The 22,824-nt window shown below is 45.5% G+C and overlaps 1 protein-coding gene and 1 long non-coding RNA gene across 2 annotated transcripts; both read right to left on the bottom strand.

Annotated features, from left to right (window-relative positions):
- Positions 1 to 8,130: 8,130 nt before the first annotated feature.
- On the bottom strand, positions 8,131 to 15,590 carry LOC109298979. The gene is made up of 3 exons (XR_002097741.1): positions 15,518 to 15,590; positions 15,372 to 15,373; positions 8,131 to 8,151 (listed from the first exon to the last, which is right to left on the bottom strand). It is a non-coding gene; the product is annotated as an uncharacterized LOC109298979 (long non-coding RNA).
- Positions 15,591 to 17,251: 1,661 nt separating this feature from the next.
- On the bottom strand, positions 17,252 to 22,773 carry CD59 (CD59 molecule). Its single transcript, XM_019519413.1, has 3 exons — positions 21,993 to 22,773; positions 20,434 to 20,535; positions 17,252 to 18,912 (listed from the first exon to the last, which is right to left on the bottom strand). Exons 1-3 carry the CDS (start codon positions 22,093 to 22,095, stop codon positions 18,716 to 18,718), a joined length of 402 nt encoding a protein of 133 aa, XP_019374958.1. The 5' UTR covers positions 22,096 to 22,773; the 3' UTR covers positions 17,252 to 18,715.
- Positions 22,774 to 22,824: the final 51 nt, after the last annotated feature.

The raw sequence follows: 22,824 nt of genomic DNA, 5'->3' as shown, positions 1-22,824 counted from the left end.
GGTGCCCCACACTGCAGCCACTTGCAGCCCACGTGGGGCTACCTGTTCCTGTTCAGGACAGCCCTGCACAGGCTGCGAGCAGCTGCAGCAGGGAGCACCATCCATGGGGCAGATGAGGGACCACTTTTTGCCGCGCTCCATACCAGCTGCTTCTCTGCCCTTTCCCACCCCCTTACCTGAGCTTCCCATGCCAGTGCAGCCACATGGTCCCAGGCCAGAAGCTCCTGGGTCTTACTGCCCCTGTTTCCTGTCATCTTTGACAGGAACCAAGAATAGATAATTTTTAATTTTCAAAAAAATTTTAGGGGCCCCATGGGCCGTATTTTGCCCACCCCTGGTCCAGTATGATTTAATCTCTCTCTTTTTAACAGGTGTAGCTCTTCCATTGCTTCTTTAAATAATTATTGGAATGCAAACTGCCTTGTGAATGCAGTCATATTATGCAAAACAAGTTAGTAAATTACAACATTTGAGATTGTACATTGTTAAAAAAAAAGATGACCCATAAGAAGCAGATGACCTTTCTCTAAGCTTAAAGATAGTCTTTTGCTGACAGTAAGCAAACTTGTTCTGTATATTTTGTAACTCTGTAACAGCAAGTGAGAAACCACCCCCCCAAAACTAGTGGAAATTCCCCTAAGATGCGCACACATATATGCCTTATGCCTATGTATACCTATATTTACATATGTATGACCTGTTAGTGTAAAAAGTGCTACCAAACTCAGATCAGGGGAACTCTTTGTCTACTAGGCACTGAGTAACCCCTCTGCCGAGAAATAAATCATCTTGCCGACACTCCCTCGTTCTCTGCCTAATTGATCGCGACTAAAAATGAGCCCAGCAAAAAGAACGAGATCAGTACTCCTCAGTGTATGAGCACACCCTTCAGTGTATGAGTACTACACAGTAGCTGATCAAATTTCCCCAACAACATTCATTCTGAAGAATCTTTTTAAAGAAGGAAAAAAAGTCAATCCATCAATCAAGCCTCAGTTAAATCGTTCATACTGTGGCAATTTTGTGTGGATGAGCTATAATATCTGACTGCCTGACAAATTGGATTTTATCTAGTGCAGAGGTGAGGCAAAGGTAATATGTGTCAAGAATGTCCATGAATTTTGGAGGATCATTTTGAGATATCTATGGCCTGATTTTTTCAGAGAACTGACTTTTACAGCAGTCCTAGGGTGCTGCCCATCCTGAGCAATGAATGAGGGTATGCCACCCTGGAAAAAACAGGATGTGATGTTCTAATCAGATACTCATTGGCAATTCGTACACCAGGGGTGGGCAAAATGCAGCCCAGGGACCAGATGAGGCCTGCCAGGCCATTCTATCTGGCCCGCGGGGCCCCAAAAAATTTAGAAAATTAATATTTATCTGCCCCTGGCTGCCTATCATGCAGCCCCCGATGGCTTGCAAAAACTCAGTAAGTGGCCCTCTGCCCAAAAAAATTGCCCACCCGGGCGTACACGAAGAAGTGAATAAAGGTTGCATAAACATTATAATTCTATCACTTCCTACTTCATTGCTTTACTTAAAATCTTTAACATTCTTAAAAACCTCAATAATTTACATATGAAAAACAGACAAAACCATGAACTTGAATCATCAGTAGAATGACAACCTTTAGCTGCACTGCACAGACCCCTGGAACTAACAGAATAAGCTCTCTCATCCATCTTGTGCTCTTAATCTACATGACAACAAAGCAACATGTAATGAACCTGTAACTCTTCAGACATGCAGGAAAAGAGTTATTTGAGGTAGGGGCCATCCATATCACTGAGTTCTAACCCATTACCATGAAGTTAAGTTTTCCATTGTCTTCATTTGACAATAATCTGAGCTACATCCTACCTCCATCTCCTAGCTTTATTACTGCCATACCTTCCATAGGCTTGACTTACATTCCTGGAATAGCCAAAAGCAGGACACATTCATTTCTCTTTTGCTGTTTCTTTCAGTTATAGAGTGTAACAATTTTAAGTTAGGCAATTTTAAGTTTGCTATTATCAATTAAGCTTGTTACTATACTTTTATATCTTGTTATTGTATCTTTATATAGCAAAACAAGTATTCTTTCTCTTTGTGTTCTTTTTTATGACACTTGGATATATGGATGAATGAATGAAGAGTGAATGGTAAAAGCAGAGTAAGCTATATGTCAGCAAATAAGTTACTAAATGGTGAATCGTGTTGGGGAGTGGCTGAATAATTCAGTCTGTACCACTCAAAGAATAAACATAAGCAGAAAAGATAAGATTGAAGACAAGGTCTGCAACATCTCAAAGCAAGAGACTCTGGACACAGCCCACACCAGCGACAACAGGATGATGTTGTAAAACAGAGTGATTGAAGAACAACACCTAAAGACAATGATGAACTGCTTGTCAGGATGGATGAGATTTCAAACAAAGGAGCCACAGAATCAGAAAAGGCAGACCAGTCACCCAACACCAACTTGATAACACCTATAAAGGAGAGACTTAGTAGCAAAGAGTGGGAGACACTCTGCAAAACTTCACAGGAACACAGATACATCTGTACACCCTGTTCCTAATCTTTCATGCTCACTAGGCTGGCCACCTAAGTGTAGCAGTGTGCAATGGACCTTGGTAACTATAACATCTGCAGCGTGAGTGTGTGTGTATGTATGTGATGTTTTAAATGTTTTTGTAGTTTTAATAAACACAGCATTTTGCCTTATCCCCCTCATAATATCCTGCTTGTCAATTGAGCTAATTGGTAATTTTTGTGCAACAAGAGTTCCCTTCAGAGTGCCCAGGCCTTTCCTCTTATCCCATGTTTTAGGCTTGGCCCAGTCCCTTGATTCTGGTCTCCATAGGTTCATAGTTTCCCTAATACTTCCATATCTCTTTCCCCTGCTCTGTAGGTAGGGTGACCACCCATCCCTAATTGGGCAGAACAGTCCCAAAATATAAACATCAAGTCCCAGTCCAGGGATAAATGACTTTCAGACAGTGTTTGTCCCAGATTCCCCTCAACATAGTCAACTATTGTTTCTGTATCATGTGAAGGGATCCGGGTTTTACATTTGGTGTGGATAAATGCAAATTTTCTCTTTTGAAGGAAAAACATGGGAAACTGCTGGTTTCCCCTTGTAGACTGGCAGAATGTTAGTCTGCAATTCAGCTGCTTGGAGCTGGGGGCAGCAAGACACAGAGGGCACCATATGGCCAGCAATGCAACCAGGCAATGATGGAGAGCAGATCCCCCAGCTGCCGGCAGGCAAGTCTATGCTGGGGAACGGCCATAGGGAGAGGATTCGGGGCAGACTGAGGCCCCTATGGTAAGGGAGGGAGTGGGACAGGGTTGGCAGTTGGGACTGGGGGCACTGCACAGCTGTGGTGGTGCATGGGGCCCAGGACTTGGTGCTGGGGTGGGAATGTGCAATCACGGGGCCCAGCTGGGGGAGAGGGAGGAACCACAGGCAGCTTGTCCGGGGTGTGGTGGGGGCAGGGAGGGGGGCTGGCTCTCCACTACTGTGCACACTCCTAGAGAGGGGTGTATGGAGGGAATGTGCCCTCCCCAGATTTGTATGCGGGGAGGAGGCAGATGCAGGTTGCCCTGCTGTGGACTCAGGACTCCATCCCCTGCTGCCCTCCCTCTAGGGCGTCTGCAGCCAAGGGGGTGGGACCCAGCATGAGAAGGCAGAGTGGGGCAGGGAGGTTTGGTGGTTCCACTGCCACCAAGAGCCCTATGCCAGCCACACCACCATGGCAAGGCATCCCCTGCCAACTCAGCAGTAGCAGGGGCAGTGGCAGTGGCACAGAGTTGTTCCCCCTCTACTGACAGGTAGGCAGGGGGCACCTTGCCATAGCAGTGCAGCTGATGCAGGGCTCCTGGTGGCGTTGGCAGTACTGAACCTCTCTGCCCTTCTGCACTGGTCCTTCCCATTGGCTCACGGAGGCCCCTTGAGGGGGAGGGCAGCAGGGCAGGGAGTCCTGAGTCCCGCAGCAGGCAGCCTGCATCCTCTCCCACCCCCCACAGGCTCTGCTCCAGCTATGCCTCCTGCAGCAGAGGGAGGGGCTCATAAACTCTGTGGAGTTTATGAGCCCCTCCACATCATGTGGCCCAGCCACCAGAAGGAGATTTATCACTATCACAACTATCCGCTGATGGGAAATCAATGAGGAGATTGAGGAAACCCTCGGTTGTGCTCTAGGTTTTGAGCACTGTATAGGTCGGGGTGGGCAAACGATGGCCCACAGGCTGGATCCAGCCTGCAAGGCCATTCTATCTGGCCCGCGCAGCCCCTAAAAAATTTAGAAAATTAATATTTATCTGTTTTTGATTCCTGTCAAAAATTATAGGACCCAGGGGCAGTAGGACCCAGGAGAAGCCTTGCGGGCTCCCGCAACAGCAGAGGCTGCCCAGCCCTGCCCTCCCAGCCAGAAGCCCCAGCAGGGGCTTCTGGTCTGGGACCATGTGGCTGCACTGCACCAGCAGAAACTCAGGTAAGGGGTGGGGGGAAAGGCAAAGAAGGAGCCTGAGGAAAAGCGGCCCCTCCCCCACCCTGTAGCCAGCTTTCCTTGCTGCAGCTACTCGCAGCCCATGTGGGACTGTCCTGAGCAGGCACAGGTAGCCCCACGCAGGCTGCGAGTGACTGCAGTGTGGGGCACCGGCCACCGGGTGGGCGAGGGGCCACTTTTCCCACGCTCAGCAGCAGCTTGTAACCCGCCGCTGCTGCCAACCTGGGCCCCATGCCGGCTCCAGGCTTGCCCATCGGGACTGCGCCGTGGTGGCAGCAGCTGTGGCCCCCTTGCTTGCTGCACCAGGCAGTGTTTGCTGCTGCTGCCCACCCAGAGCTTGCGCACTGGGCAGGACAGAGACAGCCATATTGATATGTTTATCCATTAGAGGCTGTGCCCTTGAAGGTTTCAGGTGGCTTAATTAGCTTAAAATGGCTTGTAATGGTAAGTTTCTCTGGCTAGGCTATTGCCAATTAACAGCCAGAGGCTCTTGCTTTGTCTACAATTATCTACTGCAATTATCTACTGATTCATACATACTCACATTCACTCAGGGGGACCATCCCAACACAGCAATACAATCCCAGTGATTACAATTCCAATGCATTCTTATAATAAAAATTTTAGTAATACAAGGTATGACTCACATCACCTCACAGACCCAGCCCAGCTCCCCCCAATATTGCAGCCAGGGTACCTGAGGGGGGCCCACAAGGAGAGGGGGCTCCATGCCACCCTCAGCTCTGGCCAGGCAAAGCAGCCTGCAGCTCCATGCTGCCACTCTCCCTCCACTGACAACCCCAGAGCTGGAGTGAGAGGAAGGAGGGCTGGGGAAAGGGGCAGTTCAGCAGCCTCCTCAGAGGCTGTTGGGCAGGGTGGAGGGGAGGGGTCGGGGGCAGGTGCTCGAACTCGTGGTGTTTTACATAAAGTGCCATGAGTTAAAACAGGACGCTGAATGTCTGTAGGCACCTGGGTTAAAACTCTTTAACAAGTGAATGCTCCCATTTTAAGTGTCTTTATGATAATTTAAAGGTAACCTCTAACACCATCCCAACTCCTTATCAACACAATCCTATATTAAGGCTAACCAGCCCATGGTTAGCTGAGTCATGGTGTTTACCCTTTAAATGCTAATTCAACATGGACTTTCTTCCAATGCTCTGCCATTTTCATAGTTTCTTAAGAATTATTAATGATTAACCTCAACATTTTGGAATCAACTCCTTTAAAAAAACTCTTGGATACAAGTTATTGGGACCTGCTAGTTTTAAAAAACAGTATTTAATTTTAATTAAGATGTATTTTAATATGTTCCTATACTACTGTTGAATTAACACATTAAATTATGTATCAATTTCCTAATATAATTAAAGCTTTCAAACCAAATACGGACCAAAAATATATGCTGAACCCTTCTACAGAAGCATAGTTTAGTACAGAGTTGCCCAAATAGCAGCCTAAAGGCTCTTGCCTCCATGCTGCTCCCCCTCACCTCCTTCCTGTTGCTGCCACCCACCCACCTGGGTTTCCTGGCTTATCTCCCTCCTCTGGCTTCTGCTTCCTCTCCTACCCCTAGTACAAGAAGAAATGAACAGAAAACAATGAGCTAAATGAATTTTAGTGGTAAGTAGTTATCCATGAAGTTTGCTGTGTCCATGAAGTTTGAGGAGGAATGCATTTATGCAGTAAGTCTAGGCAATTGTATTGTGAAAGCCAAACACATTTAAATTGCTGACAGTAACAAAGCCTTCTGGCACCTAAAACCTTACACTTGAGTGATATCCACAGTTGCTGTGGATCCAAGTTCAAAGGCTAATTTGAAGCAACTCTCTGTTCATCTTTTTATACATATTTCTTTACACCACTTATCTTCCCATGTTCCTGGGCTCTTATTCTTATTTTTATTCTGCCATTGCCATAGAGCAGCATAGTTGCCTTGCTGTACACTTTAGGCCATGCATGGTAATACAGAGAGTGAGCTGATGTACTATATTCTAATTTCTGTGAGTTTGGTTCAGATTATGTCTTTCAAAAACCGTGCTTGATATTAATGGGACCATTATGCTGGAGTTTGGGGCAATGGTCTCATTAAAGTCAGTCGGTACAACTGCCCTCAATCCAGGATGATTATAAAAAAACAGTTATACTCCCTTATGCAAAAGAGATGTGACATGATAAGCATCAACACCAAACACAGACATAAGACAAGACTTGAAAAACAGCTGAACTATGGGGGGCAGGGCTGTAATATAGCAAGGGCAGAGGCCAGGTTACTGAACTGTGCCTGTTTCCCAATAGCAGCCAAAACAGAGTAATGCAACCCAGAACACAGGAGCTCTGGCAACATGACCCAGGCCCTCAGGACATTCCTGGCCCATACCAGATGGAGACTCCCAGCAGCGCATGGTCCTGGTGAGGCCCAGGACTGCACATGGCCAGGTCGCTGGCTCCATCGCACAGGGTTCACATGCAGTTCCCAGGTTCTCTGCTGGAGCCCCTGGGGGGATCCCCATGTGGTGAGGCTGGCGATGCAGATCACAGGGCTCAGCTGGGGCAGCAGGGAGTGGAGAGGAGCCAGCCTGACTCCACAATGCAGAGCTCCCTGCTGTTCCCCAAAACCTGCATGTGGCAGTGAGTGGGGCTAGGCCACTGGCTCCATTGTGTGGGGCTCCCCACAGAGGTGTGCAGCTTGGGTGGAGAACCTGGAAACTGCATGCAAGCCCCAGGGAGCCACGTGCAATGGAGTCAAGTGGACCCTGCACCCCTGCCAGCCCAGGCTTCACACTTCTGCTGCCCCACCCTGGGCCCCCACCAGCTTCAGCCCCAAGACAACAGAGCAGGTCCCACACTCCTGCCCACTACCACTTCCCCCCCTGCCTGCCACCACAACTTCCCACCTGCTTGCTGCCCCCGCTGGATCTCCCAAGGTCAAAAAAAAACCATGGTGCAAAGTAGCAACACACGAAATGCCTGAATGCATGGTGTGTGGCACCATAGATGGGTCTGCAGTGCCACATACTGCACAGCCATGCTCATCTGGATGCAGCCAATGAGTGCAATTAGCAAACAATTTATTTAGCCTGTAAATGGATTACAGTTGAATTACCATTGAATGGATTTAACTGACTTATGTTTGTGTTTGGTCCAACCCTGGTAGGAGACTAAACATACCAATCTAAGCCATTGGCAAATATGATAATTATTCATGAACGTAGCATTGTTCTCACATAACTTGAGGCTGACCACTGTGCTTATGGTGTCACTCTGCTGTTTACATTGGACAGAGAAGGTGATTCCTACATGAAAGAATGAATGAACACCAATCTGCCATAAAGTTCAGAAATACACAAAAACCCACAGCAAAACACTTCCACCTCCCTGGCCATTCCATCACTGACCTCAGGAATTAAAGAATGAGATTTTGAAAATAGACTAGAACATACAACTGTAGAACAAGAAATCATCCATAGACTGGACTGCATTAAACTGTTCCAAACAGGCAATTCGGATTTTAATCCTATTACCAGGATTAGCTGTTGTGTCCTTGTGGATTTACTGCTTTGTTCTCTCCATCCCCACCCTGCCTCACTTAGCACTGCTCCCTCTCCTTCCTTCCTCCAACCCCTTTCTCTGCTTTTTGTATTAAAAATCACTCCTATTTGATAGTCTGCTCTCTGCATGTTATTCCATACCATCTGATGAAGTGAGCTGTTGCCCATGAAATTCTCTGCATCTCTAAACTAATTAATCTATAAAGTATACCTCTACCCTGCCTTTTGCCCAGCTTCAGCCTCACATGGCTAAATAGTCTAAAACACACCAAAAAGTGTACACATAAAACAAACAAAAAAGCCAATATTCTCTAAAACAGGGGTGTCAAACTCATCCAACCCAATGAGCCAGAGGAGAGTCTGTGTGGCCCTCATGGACTACCCCCCTGTGCTCCATGCAGCATGAGGCCAGCCTACACACTGTGGACAGCTCGTACTCCATGCTGGCCATGCATGCCATATACAGAGCGAGTCACAGGGTCAGCATATGCTGTGTGCAGCACACTGGGCTGGGCTGGCCACACATGGAACAGCAGACTGAAACAGGGCACACGGTGTATGCAGCACTCCCCTGGACCGGCCCTTTGTGCTGGTTCTGACAAAGCTTGATCTGAACTGGCCCTGGAGCCAGTGCACAGGGTTGGTCCAGCAGGGTGGCACATGCAGTGTGCTTCTGGACGGACCCCCTGTGCTGCATGTAAGACTCACAGTACCAGGTCCAGCCTGGATGCCACATGTAGCATATGGAGCCAGTGCTGGCATGAGGGGTTGGTCCAGTGCCCCACAGGCTGGATCCGGCCTGTGGGCTGTGTTTGACACCCTGCTCTTAAAGGGACAGAAAAGAGAGGATGTCATATTACATAGGAATGTTCCATATTTCCTTTATTCCATAAGGGTTCTTATAATTGTGACTGAATTTTATAACCTGTTTTCATTTTACTTGTTTAAACACGTCTGTTCACACATGACATAAGAAACTACATGAGATGATCATCTCAAATTAAGCTATATAAGGCATCCTTCTACAAAGTGGATTTGCAACTCAGTTCATGTTCACAGTACTGCCTTCAGGTGAATGCCAGGCCCCAAACATCATTATTATTTATTGTACTGTTTAGGAGTCTCAGCTTTGGAGCAGAACAAAAAAATAACATCCCCATCAATCATCATTCAGTACAAAGTAACTGAATCAATCAGTCTACGTTAAAAGAAAAAATAATAATTTGAAAACTATTTTTTTAAAGAAGTTGCTTGCTGTAATACAACCGCTTCTGCCAATGGCTGTACTTCGTGTAACAGCTGCAAAGGCTTTCTTGGCTGCAAGCTGAGTGAGTGAGCTATGCCTAAGAACTTTGCAAGAAAGGCGGCAAAAAGTTTGCAGAGGGTGCAATGGCTTTTCCAAACAGAGGGTAGGCTGTGCACAATGCCTGCTTTTTACTGGAGCATTTGAACTGTGACCGAAGCTCTTATTGGCTACTATGGACCCAGGCTCTTATTGGCTACTATGGAGCCATAAAAAGCTGAGGGAGAGAAAAGCAGCTGAGGGAGAAGCTGGAGGAGAGGAACACCAGCCTGGAGAGAGGGGCAGAGACCAGTGGCTGACCAATGGGGGTGCAGGAGGAAGGCCATGGCCCCTGGGCGTTGGTCTGGAGAGAGCACCGGCTGGGCCCTTCAGAGTTCTTATCACATGACATAGGATGGGCTGGCCCTGGTTATCTGCAAAACCTGCATTCACAGGAGGCCCTGCAGAGCTGGTGGTGGTGGCTGGGTTGGTTAAGTAGCCCACCCACCTGCCCCATGGATTGGATGTTTAGTTACCTGTTCCAGCCAGAAATTCTGGCTACCACCCCTTCCCCTGCATCTGGTGTGCCGGGACTTTCATTTCCTTCCCAGCTGAAAAAGGTAACTAAATGGCCGGGGGGGAGACTTTAAGTATTGCTATGAGAAGGACCGGGGGTGGGGGGGAATCAACCTGGGTTATGGCAGGGAAACTATTTTAAAGAGTTATAGCCAGGTGAATGTAATCATTGAGGTTGTTTGATGCAAGTGGGGCCACCCAGTGTGGTGAAATTAGTCACCTAATGTTGCACTTATAAATTCTATTAAAATTGTTGGTTTTATATATATATTTATTGTCTTGATTAGTAATTTCTCTTCAGTATATAGTTGCACATAAAGAAAACAATGGTTTATTGGGTTTGGAGTAAATTCTTGGGCAGTGAAGGTGAGGCACACATGCCTCCACAGGACATATCAGTCAGCAGACCTGCCTGAGGGGGTTCTCAGTGCTACTGGCACCCTGAGGTTCCAAAATCTGGCACATCACCTGGCCTAGTGTGCCAGCATGGGTTACATTTGCATAACACATATTTTTAGTTTCTTTCTTTCCACTTCTGCTGCACAGAATACCCAGGCAATTGGAGGGTATCTGATACTTGTCTGTGCAGCAGGTTACAAACAGCATTACGCTTTGTTATGCTGTCTTTAGAAGTGTGGCAGGCATGAGACCATGAGGAAAAACTTACATGGAGTGGGTGAAGAGTGGACCCAGCGGGATTGCACCAAGTTGAGAATGTGCTGGAAGTGGAGCTGCAGCACAAAAAATGCTGTGTCAGGGGAAAGAAAAAAAAAGAACCATGGATCCCAGAGGAGACAGGACTGGCTCCTGCCCTGGAATGGGTGTGCTTTATGGCAGTGTGCAAGTGCCAATTCACAGGCCGGCCCCTTGAACCCAGGATAAAAAGCCCACTGGAAGGGAGACAAGGGGAACTGGAAGTGGGTTCTCTGGTGGGCCCAGAGTGGCTCGGAGTGGAGCAGAGCCCTACTGAAGGAAAGTGGTGGCTGTCCCAGGAAGGGACCTCCAAGAATAAGCTGAGCCCAAACTGGCTGAATGCCCTACCTGAAATGGCACTGTGGACTCCAGACATCTCCGGACAGGATTGGACCAAGCAGGAACCTGAGGAAAAAAGAAGAAATGGACGTCTGTACCATGGCAAGTACAGACAAGAAAGAGAAAGAGGGACGATGGGGAGCAAGGTAACCTGGGGTTGGGAAGGAATTTAGGCTGGACCCAATAGACCCTGAAAAACCTGGACAAGACAACATCCAAAGTCGACCAGTGTAATTCAGAAACCCAAGATAGCAGAAACTATACCGAACCAGACCTAGAAAACAGGAAAATAACATCTTTGGTTGGCATTAGGTTGGGTGTAGGGAAGGGGGAGCCCCAAACAGGAAGATGGACAGAAAGATTGATGGAAAGGTACCAGGAGAGTACCATCTTCCTCCCAATTAAACAAATGTGTTCCAGTAAGATGTGTCAGGTGAGAACCTCTGAGGACTGTCTGGAATCTAACCCAGTAACAAGCTGTCCTCTCCCCAAGCAACACTGAAGCCAGAAAAATCCATATAACCAAGGTGCACTGGTGAGTGGCACAGGAGCTTACAAAAAGCCATAGATTAAACCTGTTCATGAAAAAGGATGAAAGTCAGCATTGCTCCAAGAGAAACAAGATAATGAGAAGCTTTGTGGCATTGTTTCATAGAAATCATAAAAATGTAGGGATTGAGGAGTCCTCAGAAGTCCATACCCTAATCTGAAGCAGGTTAAACACACCAAAGCTGTCCAACATTAAGGCAGCTGAGGGTTACAGGTACCTCCTAGGCTGCATGGCCTACACACGCATGTGCAGGTGAGCACTTCTTCCCCCCCCACTCCACCCCACACACAGGAAAGTAATCCCCTGTACAATGTGGCATCCCACCTCATATTCAGCTTCCTGTGGATTCCCCTCTAGCCCCATGCCATATGAATGCTCCAAGGTGCCCACTCCCCTAGCAGACTGGCCCACGCTCTGGGAAGATTGCATGAAGTGGGTGGGGAGGGACCTGAGCCCCTTCCTTCTCTTGCCAGTGGAGCAGGAGGGGCAGTGGCTTCCAGGTGAGGCAGCCTGGGTTCTGCACACTAACCCTTCATGAGCCACCAGTTGGTCAGCCCTGAAATACACCTAGACATCTGGCAAATGTCTGGTTAATCTGCTTTTAAAGCCTCCATTGAAAAGGATTTCACCATCTCCCCAGATAAACCTTCTAATGCTTAAGTTCTTAGCACTAAGGATAGTTTCTTAACCTCCAACCCAGATATCTTCTTCTACAAATCAGATTGATTGTTTTTTGTTCTACCTTCAGTGACCATTGGGAGGGGCAGAAATATCACCATCCTCTTTATAACCTTGTTAAAAGGCACAGACACCTACATGGCCTTTCTTCCTAGAAGCAAACTTTCAACATTTCCTTGTAAGGTGAATTTCCTAAAACTCCAGTTTTTGCTGCTGACCTCTCTCCAATTTATTTGTATATCTTTTTTAAAAGTAGGGTACCCCAAACAGGACACGGTACTCCACCCAGGGTCTCAACATTGTTAAGGCACATACAAAAGTTATTCTGCTCCAGCAGTGCTCAACCTTTTTGTCCATGGGGCTAGATGGGCAGTGCCTAGTTCCTCTGCAAGCCAGATCCAATCTGGTTCCCAGGATATGGGCAGCAGGGCCCCATCCAGCTGCACTGATGTTCAAGAGACTTTCGATAGAGGCAACACAGTCCAGCTGTTGTCTCTATTGGAAGTCTGTTGCCTGTTGTTGTTGACTTGGCTTCAGGCTTCCCAGTCATCTTTACTATTTCTTAACAAAGGTGCATTTAGAAGGGGCTGCTAACAGCTCTGGAAACACTACTTCATTATGGGTAGGTCTACAGGTGAGCATTTAATGTACATTAGCCTGATTTTAGGCACATTAAGGGTGTATGTCTACATGTACACACCCTTAATGCACCCTAAAATTGGTCATTTTATGCTAATCGCACCTAAATTTCATACCCGCATCAAGCAAGTACTAAATTTAGGCACTGTTGCAGGAGTAGTGTCTTCAGGAGTAGTGTCTCTCTGACCTACCATGACTTGATGTATTGCTGAGTTGGGACTATGTATGTAGTGCTGCCTTATATGTGGCCTTGATGTCACAACGTATACACACGGCTCCACTTTTCCCTACACCGTGTCCATGTGCACCCTCCAATTTGAACAGCACTGGTCAGCTAACAGGCTTCCCCATTAGGACCCATGATGATGTCATTCACCATATGAGCTTAGGTGCCCAGTTGAAGACAAAAGTCAGTCCTTAAGTCTTTTCTTCCCTTGTAATTATAATAAGGCAAAACAGCAACTTAAAGAATGGGAGGAGTCTTTTTCCATAAATTTCCCACTTCCTGGAGTTCTACTCCAGGACTGCCTCCTGTGGACCCTTCTCCAAAATCCCTTAGCTATAGTTCCGACCGTGAGAAATCAATCATCTAATGGACCCACAGACAAAGTCCTGGGTCACTTGGCTATAATTCCCACCATAAGAGATCAATAAAGTCTCTGGTCACCCATAGCAGGTTGTAAAAATGCCCCCTACACAGTCTCTCTTTCTTCCAAAAAAAGCCTCCCCAGTTGTTAATTCTCACAGCCTGGGTTCTGTCCCACCTCTGTCGATACTGGCTGTGTCCCCTTTTATCTAGAAGAGAACTGTTGTATTTGGCTCACACTTCTCCCCCTTGACTGGGGTTGTCACTGCCCAAGTCACATCTCATTCTTGAATGGGGTTCGACTCTTCTGCATATGGTTCCCTTTCAAAAACGCCTCATTTCCTTCTTGTCTCTTCTTCTGTGGGTCCTACAAATCTGATGCTGTCAACATCCCAGGGACTACCAAAACCATTGCCATGGTCCACCGCTGCTTCCTGAGATCACTGCTTAGCATTTGCTCACCGGTGCTTCTGAGCTAGCCCAGGTAAGTTCCCTTACCAGCCTCGCCCCTTTCCAGGGGTCACATCCACTATTCGCCATGGTCTCTTCTCCCCTCACCCAGAGCCTCAAAGTCTTCTAATCTCCGTACACCTCCTGACATCATCTTCCTGTGTCCCTCTTAAAGAGGCTGTGGCTGCATTCAGTCGAGTCTTGCCGCCCCCTTTCCCGTGTTGATTTGTCTACAGGTAAGTGTAGCAGGGGTGGATTCTGGCTCCCTGCTACAGGCACAATTAAAGCACATTAATGCACATGCAGATGTATTAATGTACATTAATACAAAGCCTTCAGAGCTGGGTCTGCCCAACCCCGGGGCTCCTGGCTGGCCAACTCTCCTGCTCCAGGGGTGTGCTGGTCTCTGGCAGCCCCCAGCTGCAGGCTATTTTGTGTCTTTAGGCACGCATCACAGGGAGCCTGAAGCCACTGCTCTCTGCAGGAGCCCACCAGTCCCCATGTGTCCCCCTGGACAGGATCCAGGCATCCTCTACCCATCCTGTCCTCCATCCTCTAGCTGGAAATGCTCCTTGGCCACAGATGAGTATTGCAAAGGGCTGAAGCCTACTACATCCTTTGCCCAGATCTGAGAATCCCCTGCAGGGCTGCTGACCCTGCTATGGCAGCAAGTCCAGCACTTGCTTCCTGCTCCTGCTCAACCCCAGCTCTGTCTCTTTGCAGACTTTTTTTTTTTAAGAAACTTTTCATGTTGCAAGCCAGATCAGCCAAATCAGGTCCAAATCTGTGAGTCAGTCCAGAACCATAAGTGGCCCTAAAACCAGCAAGCATCCTCCACCCCCACCACGGCTTCAGATATTTCCAATGTCTTTTGGCAGGCATACTACATGCAGACCCAAGCCCAAAGGCTTGGGATTCAGATACCCCCAAGTTTCACTTGCCCTCAGCCATATGGCTGCAGGAGCAAACTAGGGAGGAGCCTCCCATTTCCATAAAATGGGCATTAAGCCCCAACACCTCAGCAGGTACTAAACCACACCAGAAGAACAGTTATCCCCAGGAATGCTTAAGCAAAACTGCCTTCTTGGACCCGGATACATGGTGTTTCCCCTGCCAGGCAGGCACTGCGGTAAAGTGCCTCTGCTGTGTGGCTCCCTGTCCCTGGCTGTGTCCCTGTCCTGGGTGCTGCTGGCAGCCCTCCAGGGCCAGCATAGTAGGGTCAGCCATCCAGAGGCCCAGACAGCCAGTGTGGGGAGCATATCCAACACGTCATCCCCATCCCGCCTCTGCCCCCTGCCAGGCCCACCCACACTCCCCTGACCCCAGGTTTCTGCCCCCCACCAGCAGAGAGAGAGGCAGGACACAGTTCAAAACTTTAGTGTGCGTTAGGCCGGATGCGGCAGCAACAGGTGCTGCCAGCAGCCTGGTTTGGCCCGCCCTGGGAAGGGGGTAGGGGAGGCAGGCTGCCTGCATCCAGCACCCAGTGACCCCCTGGCCCCAGGGGGGCAAGCAGGGCCAGGGAGCCAACATCTGGATGTGAGGGAGAGGCTGCAGGGCCCTGTGGAAGCACCACAGCAGGGTCACCACCACCAGCTGCTCACCGTTTTGCCCCAGCCCATTTTTTATTTAATCATATTTTTTTATTTAGATGCTTTTTAAAAAAAAAAATGAAACTTATATAAAGATAGCTTTACTTTAAGATATGTAAAAGCTCAAAATATCATGGAATAGGGATTATAACTTCTAAGTATATACTATTATATATTACAAACTAGTCAGGAGGGGGATCAGCAGGCATTGGGGGAGTCCCTGTTCCCCCGAGCACTGCCAGGAGTGACCAGGAATAACGGTCACAAGCTGGCAGAGGGTAGGTTTAGGCTAGATATCAGGAGGCGCTACTTCACGGTCAGGGCAGCTAGGATCTGGAACCAACTTCCAAGAGAAGTGGTGCTGGCTCCTACCCTGGGGGTCTTTAAGAGGAGGTTAGATGAACACCTTGCTGGGGTCGTTTGACCCCAGTAATCTTTCCTGCCATGGCAGGGGGTCAGACTAGGTGAGGTCTACTCAGGTCCCTTCCGACCCTACAAACTATGAAACTATTTGAAACAATATGTTCATGTAACCTTTTTAGAAGTTTTGTAAATAGGTAACAACAGGCGATTAACTATATTAGGGGCCCAAACTTACAGATTAAAGAAAACCACTCTACCCAGTGGGACTCAGTACTCAATCCAGAAGATCCCATTAAGGGTCTCTGCAATGCTTCGTTTCAGTTCTCAATCTGTGGATTTGTCTCTCCAGGTATCATAGGCAGACAAGGTTCTTTAGGGCGATGTGGTATCTTTTATTAAGCCAACTATATAGTTGGAAAAATTGTTCTTTGAAAGCTTTGGGGCACAAACAGCCTTGTTCAGGCACAGGGAGAGTTTGTTGTCTCCAGCGATAGCATCCTTGTTAACAGCTGTATATGGAGCTGAGAGATAACAGACCTGGTTACCCACCCATCAGCCCTATTGTCTCTCTGCAAGTCTGTGTACACACAGTAAGGGCCAGACCAGGTGGCTGCCTAGGGCCTGGACCAAAAGGAGACCCATAAATGGTATTTAAAAAAAAAAATTGTTATCATTATGTCTGGCAAAGGGGGGGGGCAACTAGAGGAGTCTAGGTACAGTACTGCACACAGTCAAGCCCTTACCTTTCTCTAAACGTGCAACGTCTCAAAAAGTTAAACAAATAAAGGCCATCAAACAAGAATGTACATTTTGTAGAAAACAATGATTAAAAATGAGGCTTCCTCACCAGTAATTTAAATCATGATCTAAATCACTACTTAAATCAAGTCTACAAGGTGGCCGAGTGCCAGGTGCTCAGAACAGCAGTGGGCAAGCAAAACAGCTGCAGTAGCCCTGAGGAGTGGGGGACTCAGTCTCTGGGTGCCAGGGCCAGGAACTGGGGCATTCAGGGCTGCAAAGCCCAGCTGTGGCAGAAGCAGGGTAGGCATGTGCTGCTTGGGTCTTCACCACGCTACTGCTCTAACAGGAAGCATCAGCACAGAGGTCACACTGTAGAGGGTGTACTTTCAAGATGGCTGCCAACTGCTGGCAGCTGGCTCTGGCTTCAGCATGGCTGCTAAGTGCTGGACTGACCTGGGACTAAAATTAGTCCCAAGTCCCACCACATGTAGATAGCTGCCAAAAAAAATGCTTACTGCACATTAAATTTAAGCCCACACTTAAATTCATGTGTAGACACATTGTTAGCTGTTGCTCCCCAATAAGCTACCTTATAAATTAAAAGTTCTCATCTTCCAATAATATGAGATGGGATCTCTCTCACTCCCTGAAAACACCTGGATTCTTGTTTAACCATGCTAGCATTCTGGGAAATAAACCACAAAGAAAAAAAAAGTCTTTATTTTTCTGCCTTTTTTTATTAAACAAAAATCACCATAGCCATTCACATTCTGAGCAATTGTTTACGTTCTGAATTCTGTGATAGCCAAAATAAAATTTTGACCAAAAGCAGCAGAAATCCAAAACTGTCTTAGTTTTCACAAGGAAAAGTATGGTACAATTATCTGCTCAGTTTTGACTGAAAAGTAGAAGCTGGTCACCAAGACAGACCAAGGATATCACAGGCCAAGGAACCCACAATTAGAAAACAAGTCTTTGGCAACTGATCCAACTTCAAGACAAGGCAGCACCCCTGAACACTTTTTTTTTTTTTTAAAGACAATACCATAAACACACTGTATGAGAGGAAGAAGATTTGACATAATATAATATCCAATTAAGAAAGGTGCCTAAATACAGTGAAAGCATTAAAGATATTCCTCGTGTTGCTCAGTGGGCCAGTACATTTGGTGGGGGGGGGTAGTGAGGCAGGCAAGAACGGGAAAAAAAAAAAAAAAGGAACAACCCAACTGTGTCAAGAACATTTTACATGATCAGAAAGAATGGTCTCTCATGCAATACATAATAGTGTTAGTTGCAGTAAAATACTGCAAGTTCTAAATGTTGCATAAAATTCAGTTCCAAGAGTTCCCAGTCCAGGTCTGGAACACAGATAGTTAAACTCCTATTTAGGTCTTACTTGTTGATATATTTTGAAGCCAAATAAAAAGTAAAGTGAAGGATATCCATACTGGGCATGTCTAACTGATCTTCCTTTTAAATTCTTAACTGCTTTGTAGATAACTTTCAATACATTAAGCAGTTTGTTGCACAAAGCACATGCTCAACTTGCATCTTAGATGTGAAAGCTTCCGTAAGCTAAAGAGAAAGTTTACACAAGATACTCAAGTAGCAAGTACATGTCTGCATGCTCATAAAACTTGGGAGGCAAGGCATTCCTCATATTTACAATATACAGCTGAAGGGTAAATCAAGGTATAAAAAGTTCATAAGCTTTCCTACTAAATAATTGGTATTCCAAAAGCCTCAATCCTTTTGCAAAACATTTAAAGTTGGGAAAGGAACCAGGATTTGACACCATTGCAATTAAACACTTTTACCAGTTACAAGTGGCATCAGATCAACTAATGCACTAATCTGAGGCTAAGACTTACTCAAAAAGAAAAATCATAACTGCAAATTTATAGAACACTGAAGGTACATTAATTGCTAGAAAATTATCTTTCTTTAGTGACCCTATGTACACCTTTTCCATTCAAGTTATTTTCTCCACAAATATGGCATAAGATATTTATACTCCTTTTCCCAGTTTGCTGTAGACAGCCATTTACCCTCAACAGAAAGCAATCTATGAAATAGGATTTAAAAGTAACAGGTAATAAATGTGTTCCTGCCTCCTCCTCCCACAGTTAGAACTGAGAAAATGTTAAGTACAAATAACAGTGACAGCAAGTCATCTTTAAAAGCAGAGTATCCAGATCATAGTCATTATGGTGGCAACACTGAAGGCAGTTTTACTAGTCACTGTAGTTGGACTCTTATTGCACATATCAGTTTGGCAGCAAAAGTACTCAAAGTTATCAGCATGAAACACAGAGGCAATCTCATTTGTGTTGCATCTGGAATTCTTCCAGCAGGCGTATGTTTTCACTTTAGCTGTTTTGAGAGAGAGAGAGAGAATTAAAAAACAGATCCAACATAACTTTTAAACCAAGAAGCAAATTAAGATAATCACTGCCTGATCTGCAGGTTTGGTTCAAATTCCTTTCTGTTGGTTGCCTCTCTCAACTATGGGAACACATAAGAGACAATGAACTTGTCTCTGCTGCACTGCTTACACCAGAGCTAATCCCTCCATTGTTTAGGAGAGGCAGAGGAAGAATCTAAAGAGAGAGTACTTCAACATGGCAGTTATTTCAGTTTCTAAGGACTTTACAAGACAACTTGTATACAGGGAATAGTTATACTTCAGTTGAGATAAATGAACTTAATGAATTACTTTGGGTTAAAATTAGTAATTGTCTTTATGCAGACAAGCACTCAGGTAAAGGCTCAACACACAGTTCATGCTTTCTTCCTTGCAAAAGTTATTAGAAAAAAATCTTATGACATCTTGCTTTCATTTAACTAGGCTTATGGCAAAGTTGCCATGTAACTCCAACTCCATAGGCTGTTTACTCCTAATGATTCCTTCCCCTACCCCTCTTCAAGAATACTGTTTGAAGGAAATTCAAATCCTAAAGGGAAGGGGTGAGGAGGGGAAGACAGCCACACAACCTTGTAGTAGCAGGCTTGCTTTAGTCTATACACGTAAAAGCAAAAGTTTGAAAGACAATTCTAGCTATAGTCGTTTCAACCAAGACTGCGCAATGAAAGCTCATTCAGTGCATCTCTACGTTCATAGTCCATCTATACAATTTGGCTAACTGCATAACTGAGCTTCTCTAAGGAGAGTGCTCTTTTCCTTCTAAGCAACCTTTTCCCTTTTAAAAGGGTATCATTTTGGATAGTAGTAAGTGCTGGAAGAACAGTGCATCTATTGACCTTTCCTTACTACTAGAAATGTTGTCCTATCTATACTTACTATGATAGAGTACAAGACAATGGCCTTTCCAGTGGCCTTAAAATCTCTTGCTAGTAAGACACTTTCTCTCCAAATAATAGGAAGAAGTGAAATGGAAAAACAACAACAAAATATCACAATATTTATCATCATCACAACTGAAAATAAAACACATGGAAAAACAGCTTTTAGATTACTGTGGAATAATAAAAATCCAAAGAAACAGAAGTGTCCAGACTTCAATATGTTTTTCAAACAACATAAATGACTTGCCAATGTCAGAATGACTGGTTAAATTTGTGCCGTTATGTGGACATACTGAGTTTTCAAATGGTCATTTTAAATTTGTGAGCCAACAGTATGTTGCAGTAGCCAACCTACATCGCTCCTCTTTCAAGCCATTTTTTGACATTTCATCTTTACAGATGCATGTGCACGTACCACAAATGCATATCAGATACCCATACCTATACCATTTCATCAATTGCTTCAAAGCCAGCATTTGACATCAGCACGTACTTCCATCCTCAAGTTAAACTAAAACACTCCTTACTTTCAGACTATAAAAGTAACAGTAAGCACAACAGAATAAGGTCTGTAAAGAGTGTACATACGAAGTCTGATCTGTAGGCAAGCATCTTCACCAGGTATGCAGGTACCATTGGTCTTGCACAATACAGGACTTTGTTCACATGTATAACATCTCAGAGAGTAGCCTATAAAAGAAGTGCTTATTATTATATAGGAACCTGTGGCTTTCCTAACAAAAGCTCAAACATCTCCCTTATAAGGTTTGTTTTACTAAAGTTTCAAAATCCTTAAAACAAAAGAATAAGTGTTCTTCATGGTCTGCAAGAACACATTCAATTTTATTACTGAGAACTAACTATAAAGCTAATAGGAAGAAATGCTCCAATGTTTTGATCAGACTATTTAGAAATATCTTAATACATTTAAATAAAGCAAATAAACCTTGCACCCAGTTGTCACAACAGGTAGCCTGAGTGGACCTGGAATAAAAGTTTGCCTTACTAGTGGTATCCACAAAGTTCCTTTTCTTTCTCCCTCTATTACTTCTCTCTCCATCATTTTAAACTTCTCCCCCTCCTCTTAATTATTAGGAGGTACACTGATGTATCAGTTGCATATCGTATTGGCATCAATAAAAAGGAAAATTAACATTAATGGCCATTGGCTCCTTTTTGACCAATGCAGCCAGTAACATGACTGATAAATGCTGTGTGCATGGCTGCAGCATGCACATGGCCAGGAATACAGCCCAGCACCTTGGAGAGCAGTGTCCTGCTGGTAAGTCTGTGGAGTGGAAGGGGCATGGAGGGGACAGATCAAGGCCCACATGCTGAGGGAGACAGTGGGGCAGGAGCTGTCCAGCCCGGGCAGTGACTGTGACCCTCAGGCCAGGAGCGGGACAAAGCTGCAGGTGGTAGCCCCCCAAGCCTGATCAACACCACCCTTGCTCGGGGCTGGGCTCCCAAGGGAAAGCCAGCAGAACAAAGTGCCCCAAGCAGCAGCAGCATTGGGGCTATAGCCACCCCAAAGTTTTTTTCCATTATATAAAAACTTTAATCTAATCTAACAGAAAACAAATCAACTAGCCAGTAAGGTGATCATTAAGATTTTTTTTTAGAACATTGACCTACTATAACTGCTTTTGTAGTAGTCCATTCCTCAAATCGAATATTCCTATAAAAAAAGTTTGAAGTATGTCCCTACCAAATTTCTCAAGGTTCTTATAACCTGTCGCACCCTACTAATAGTTTCCAATGTGCACATGTGAACAAAACATTCTTGCCGCGTGCTGCCTATCAGATGTATAACCAGCAGTCTCTGCACCCTGGGCAGCAGCAACAGCTGGGCAAGCATGGCGGTGGGGGTAGTCACTGGGCTGGCTGCCGCCACCATTCATGCAACCCTGTGGGGAAAAAAGAAGGCATCAAGGGCTACTGCCCTGCTCCGCCACATTTAAATTATACTACTACTGCCTATTTTGTTTCAGCTTCTTCTGCAGAATATTCAGCTAGATTCACATCTCATTTCCACCATCATAGCACAAAACAAAGATTATGCTGATTTCTATTAATCTGATCCACAACCACATAACATACCTGTTTGGTATATTTACACTTATGCAGGAAAGCTCCAAGATACTTACCAGAACTGCAAAAAACAACCAAAGTAATGAAAGCACTGATCAGGATACAATTCATTTTGTTCATGTTTCTTCCCAAATCTGGAAGGGAAAAAGCCACATACATCAGATACAGTTATGCTGTCCCTAGTCCATAAAAACCTAAAAGCCAGGGATGTTATCCAAAAAGAGCATGGTCTCACACTTGACTTCCTGTCATAGGTTCAGAACACAACTTTTCATCTGTGGCATGGGTAGTCTTTCTGCAGGCCTGAGCAGAAATGCTTTAGTTTCCTGTTTCCTCTGCAAAATAGAAATACTACTAGCCTGCTAAAAGGAGAAGTTACGAGGGTGAATGAAGTTGTATGCAACACCAAGCTTGATAACATCAGTAGGCTTTGCTTAAGACCCTTAACATTTACATCTTCAAAGCATTTTGCAAACTTAGTTATTATGTATGGGATATGAATGCATAAAATAAATTAGAAGAGGAATCTCTGGATTGTTCCATTATCACAAAAGCAGGTCACACACCTGTGCCTGACTGGCTGCTGTCCTCTCTGTTTTCTGCTAAAAAGGTCAGTACAATATAGAAACAGAAGGAAAAAGCATGAATCTAATTTAGATATCCTTACTGAAACCAAGAGCGTTGCGACAGGGATAAATTTGTCCAATTACATCCAGTTAGTTATCTGCAAAGCCAAGTTAAGCTAGTTTTGCCATTGCAATCAGACTGTTTTATGCCCAGTTCCTTTAATGATGATCCCTCCTGCAAGTAATGTGTCCGACTGCTTAACTAGATTCACGTTTTGTACATTCTGAAACCAAAAAATTAAGGGGGGGGGGGGGAAAAAAA

The sequence above is a fragment of the Gavialis gangeticus genome, unplaced genomic scaffold (genome assembly GCF_001723915.1).
Source record: "Gavialis gangeticus isolate Ggan-Ray unplaced genomic scaffold, GavGan_comp1, whole genome shotgun sequence".
NCBI classification, from domain to species: domain Eukaryota; kingdom Metazoa; phylum Chordata; order Crocodylia; family Gavialidae; genus Gavialis; species Gavialis gangeticus.
This window is presented reverse-complemented; position numbering and strand designations above follow the sequence as displayed.

Coding starts and splice junctions, on each gene's coding strand:
- CD59 (XM_019519413.1), bottom strand. CDS start 22,095: ATGTATGTGGCTTTTTCCCTTCCAGATTTGGGAAGAAACATGAACAAA. Junction 20,536..21,992: donor GGTTGTTTTTTGCAGTTCTG/GTAAGTATCTTG, acceptor CTTCTTTTATAG/GCTACTCTCTGAGATGTTAT. Junction 18,913..20,433: donor TTGCCTACAGATCAGACTTC/GTATGTACACTC, acceptor CTCTCAAAACAG/CTAAAGTGAAAACATACGCC.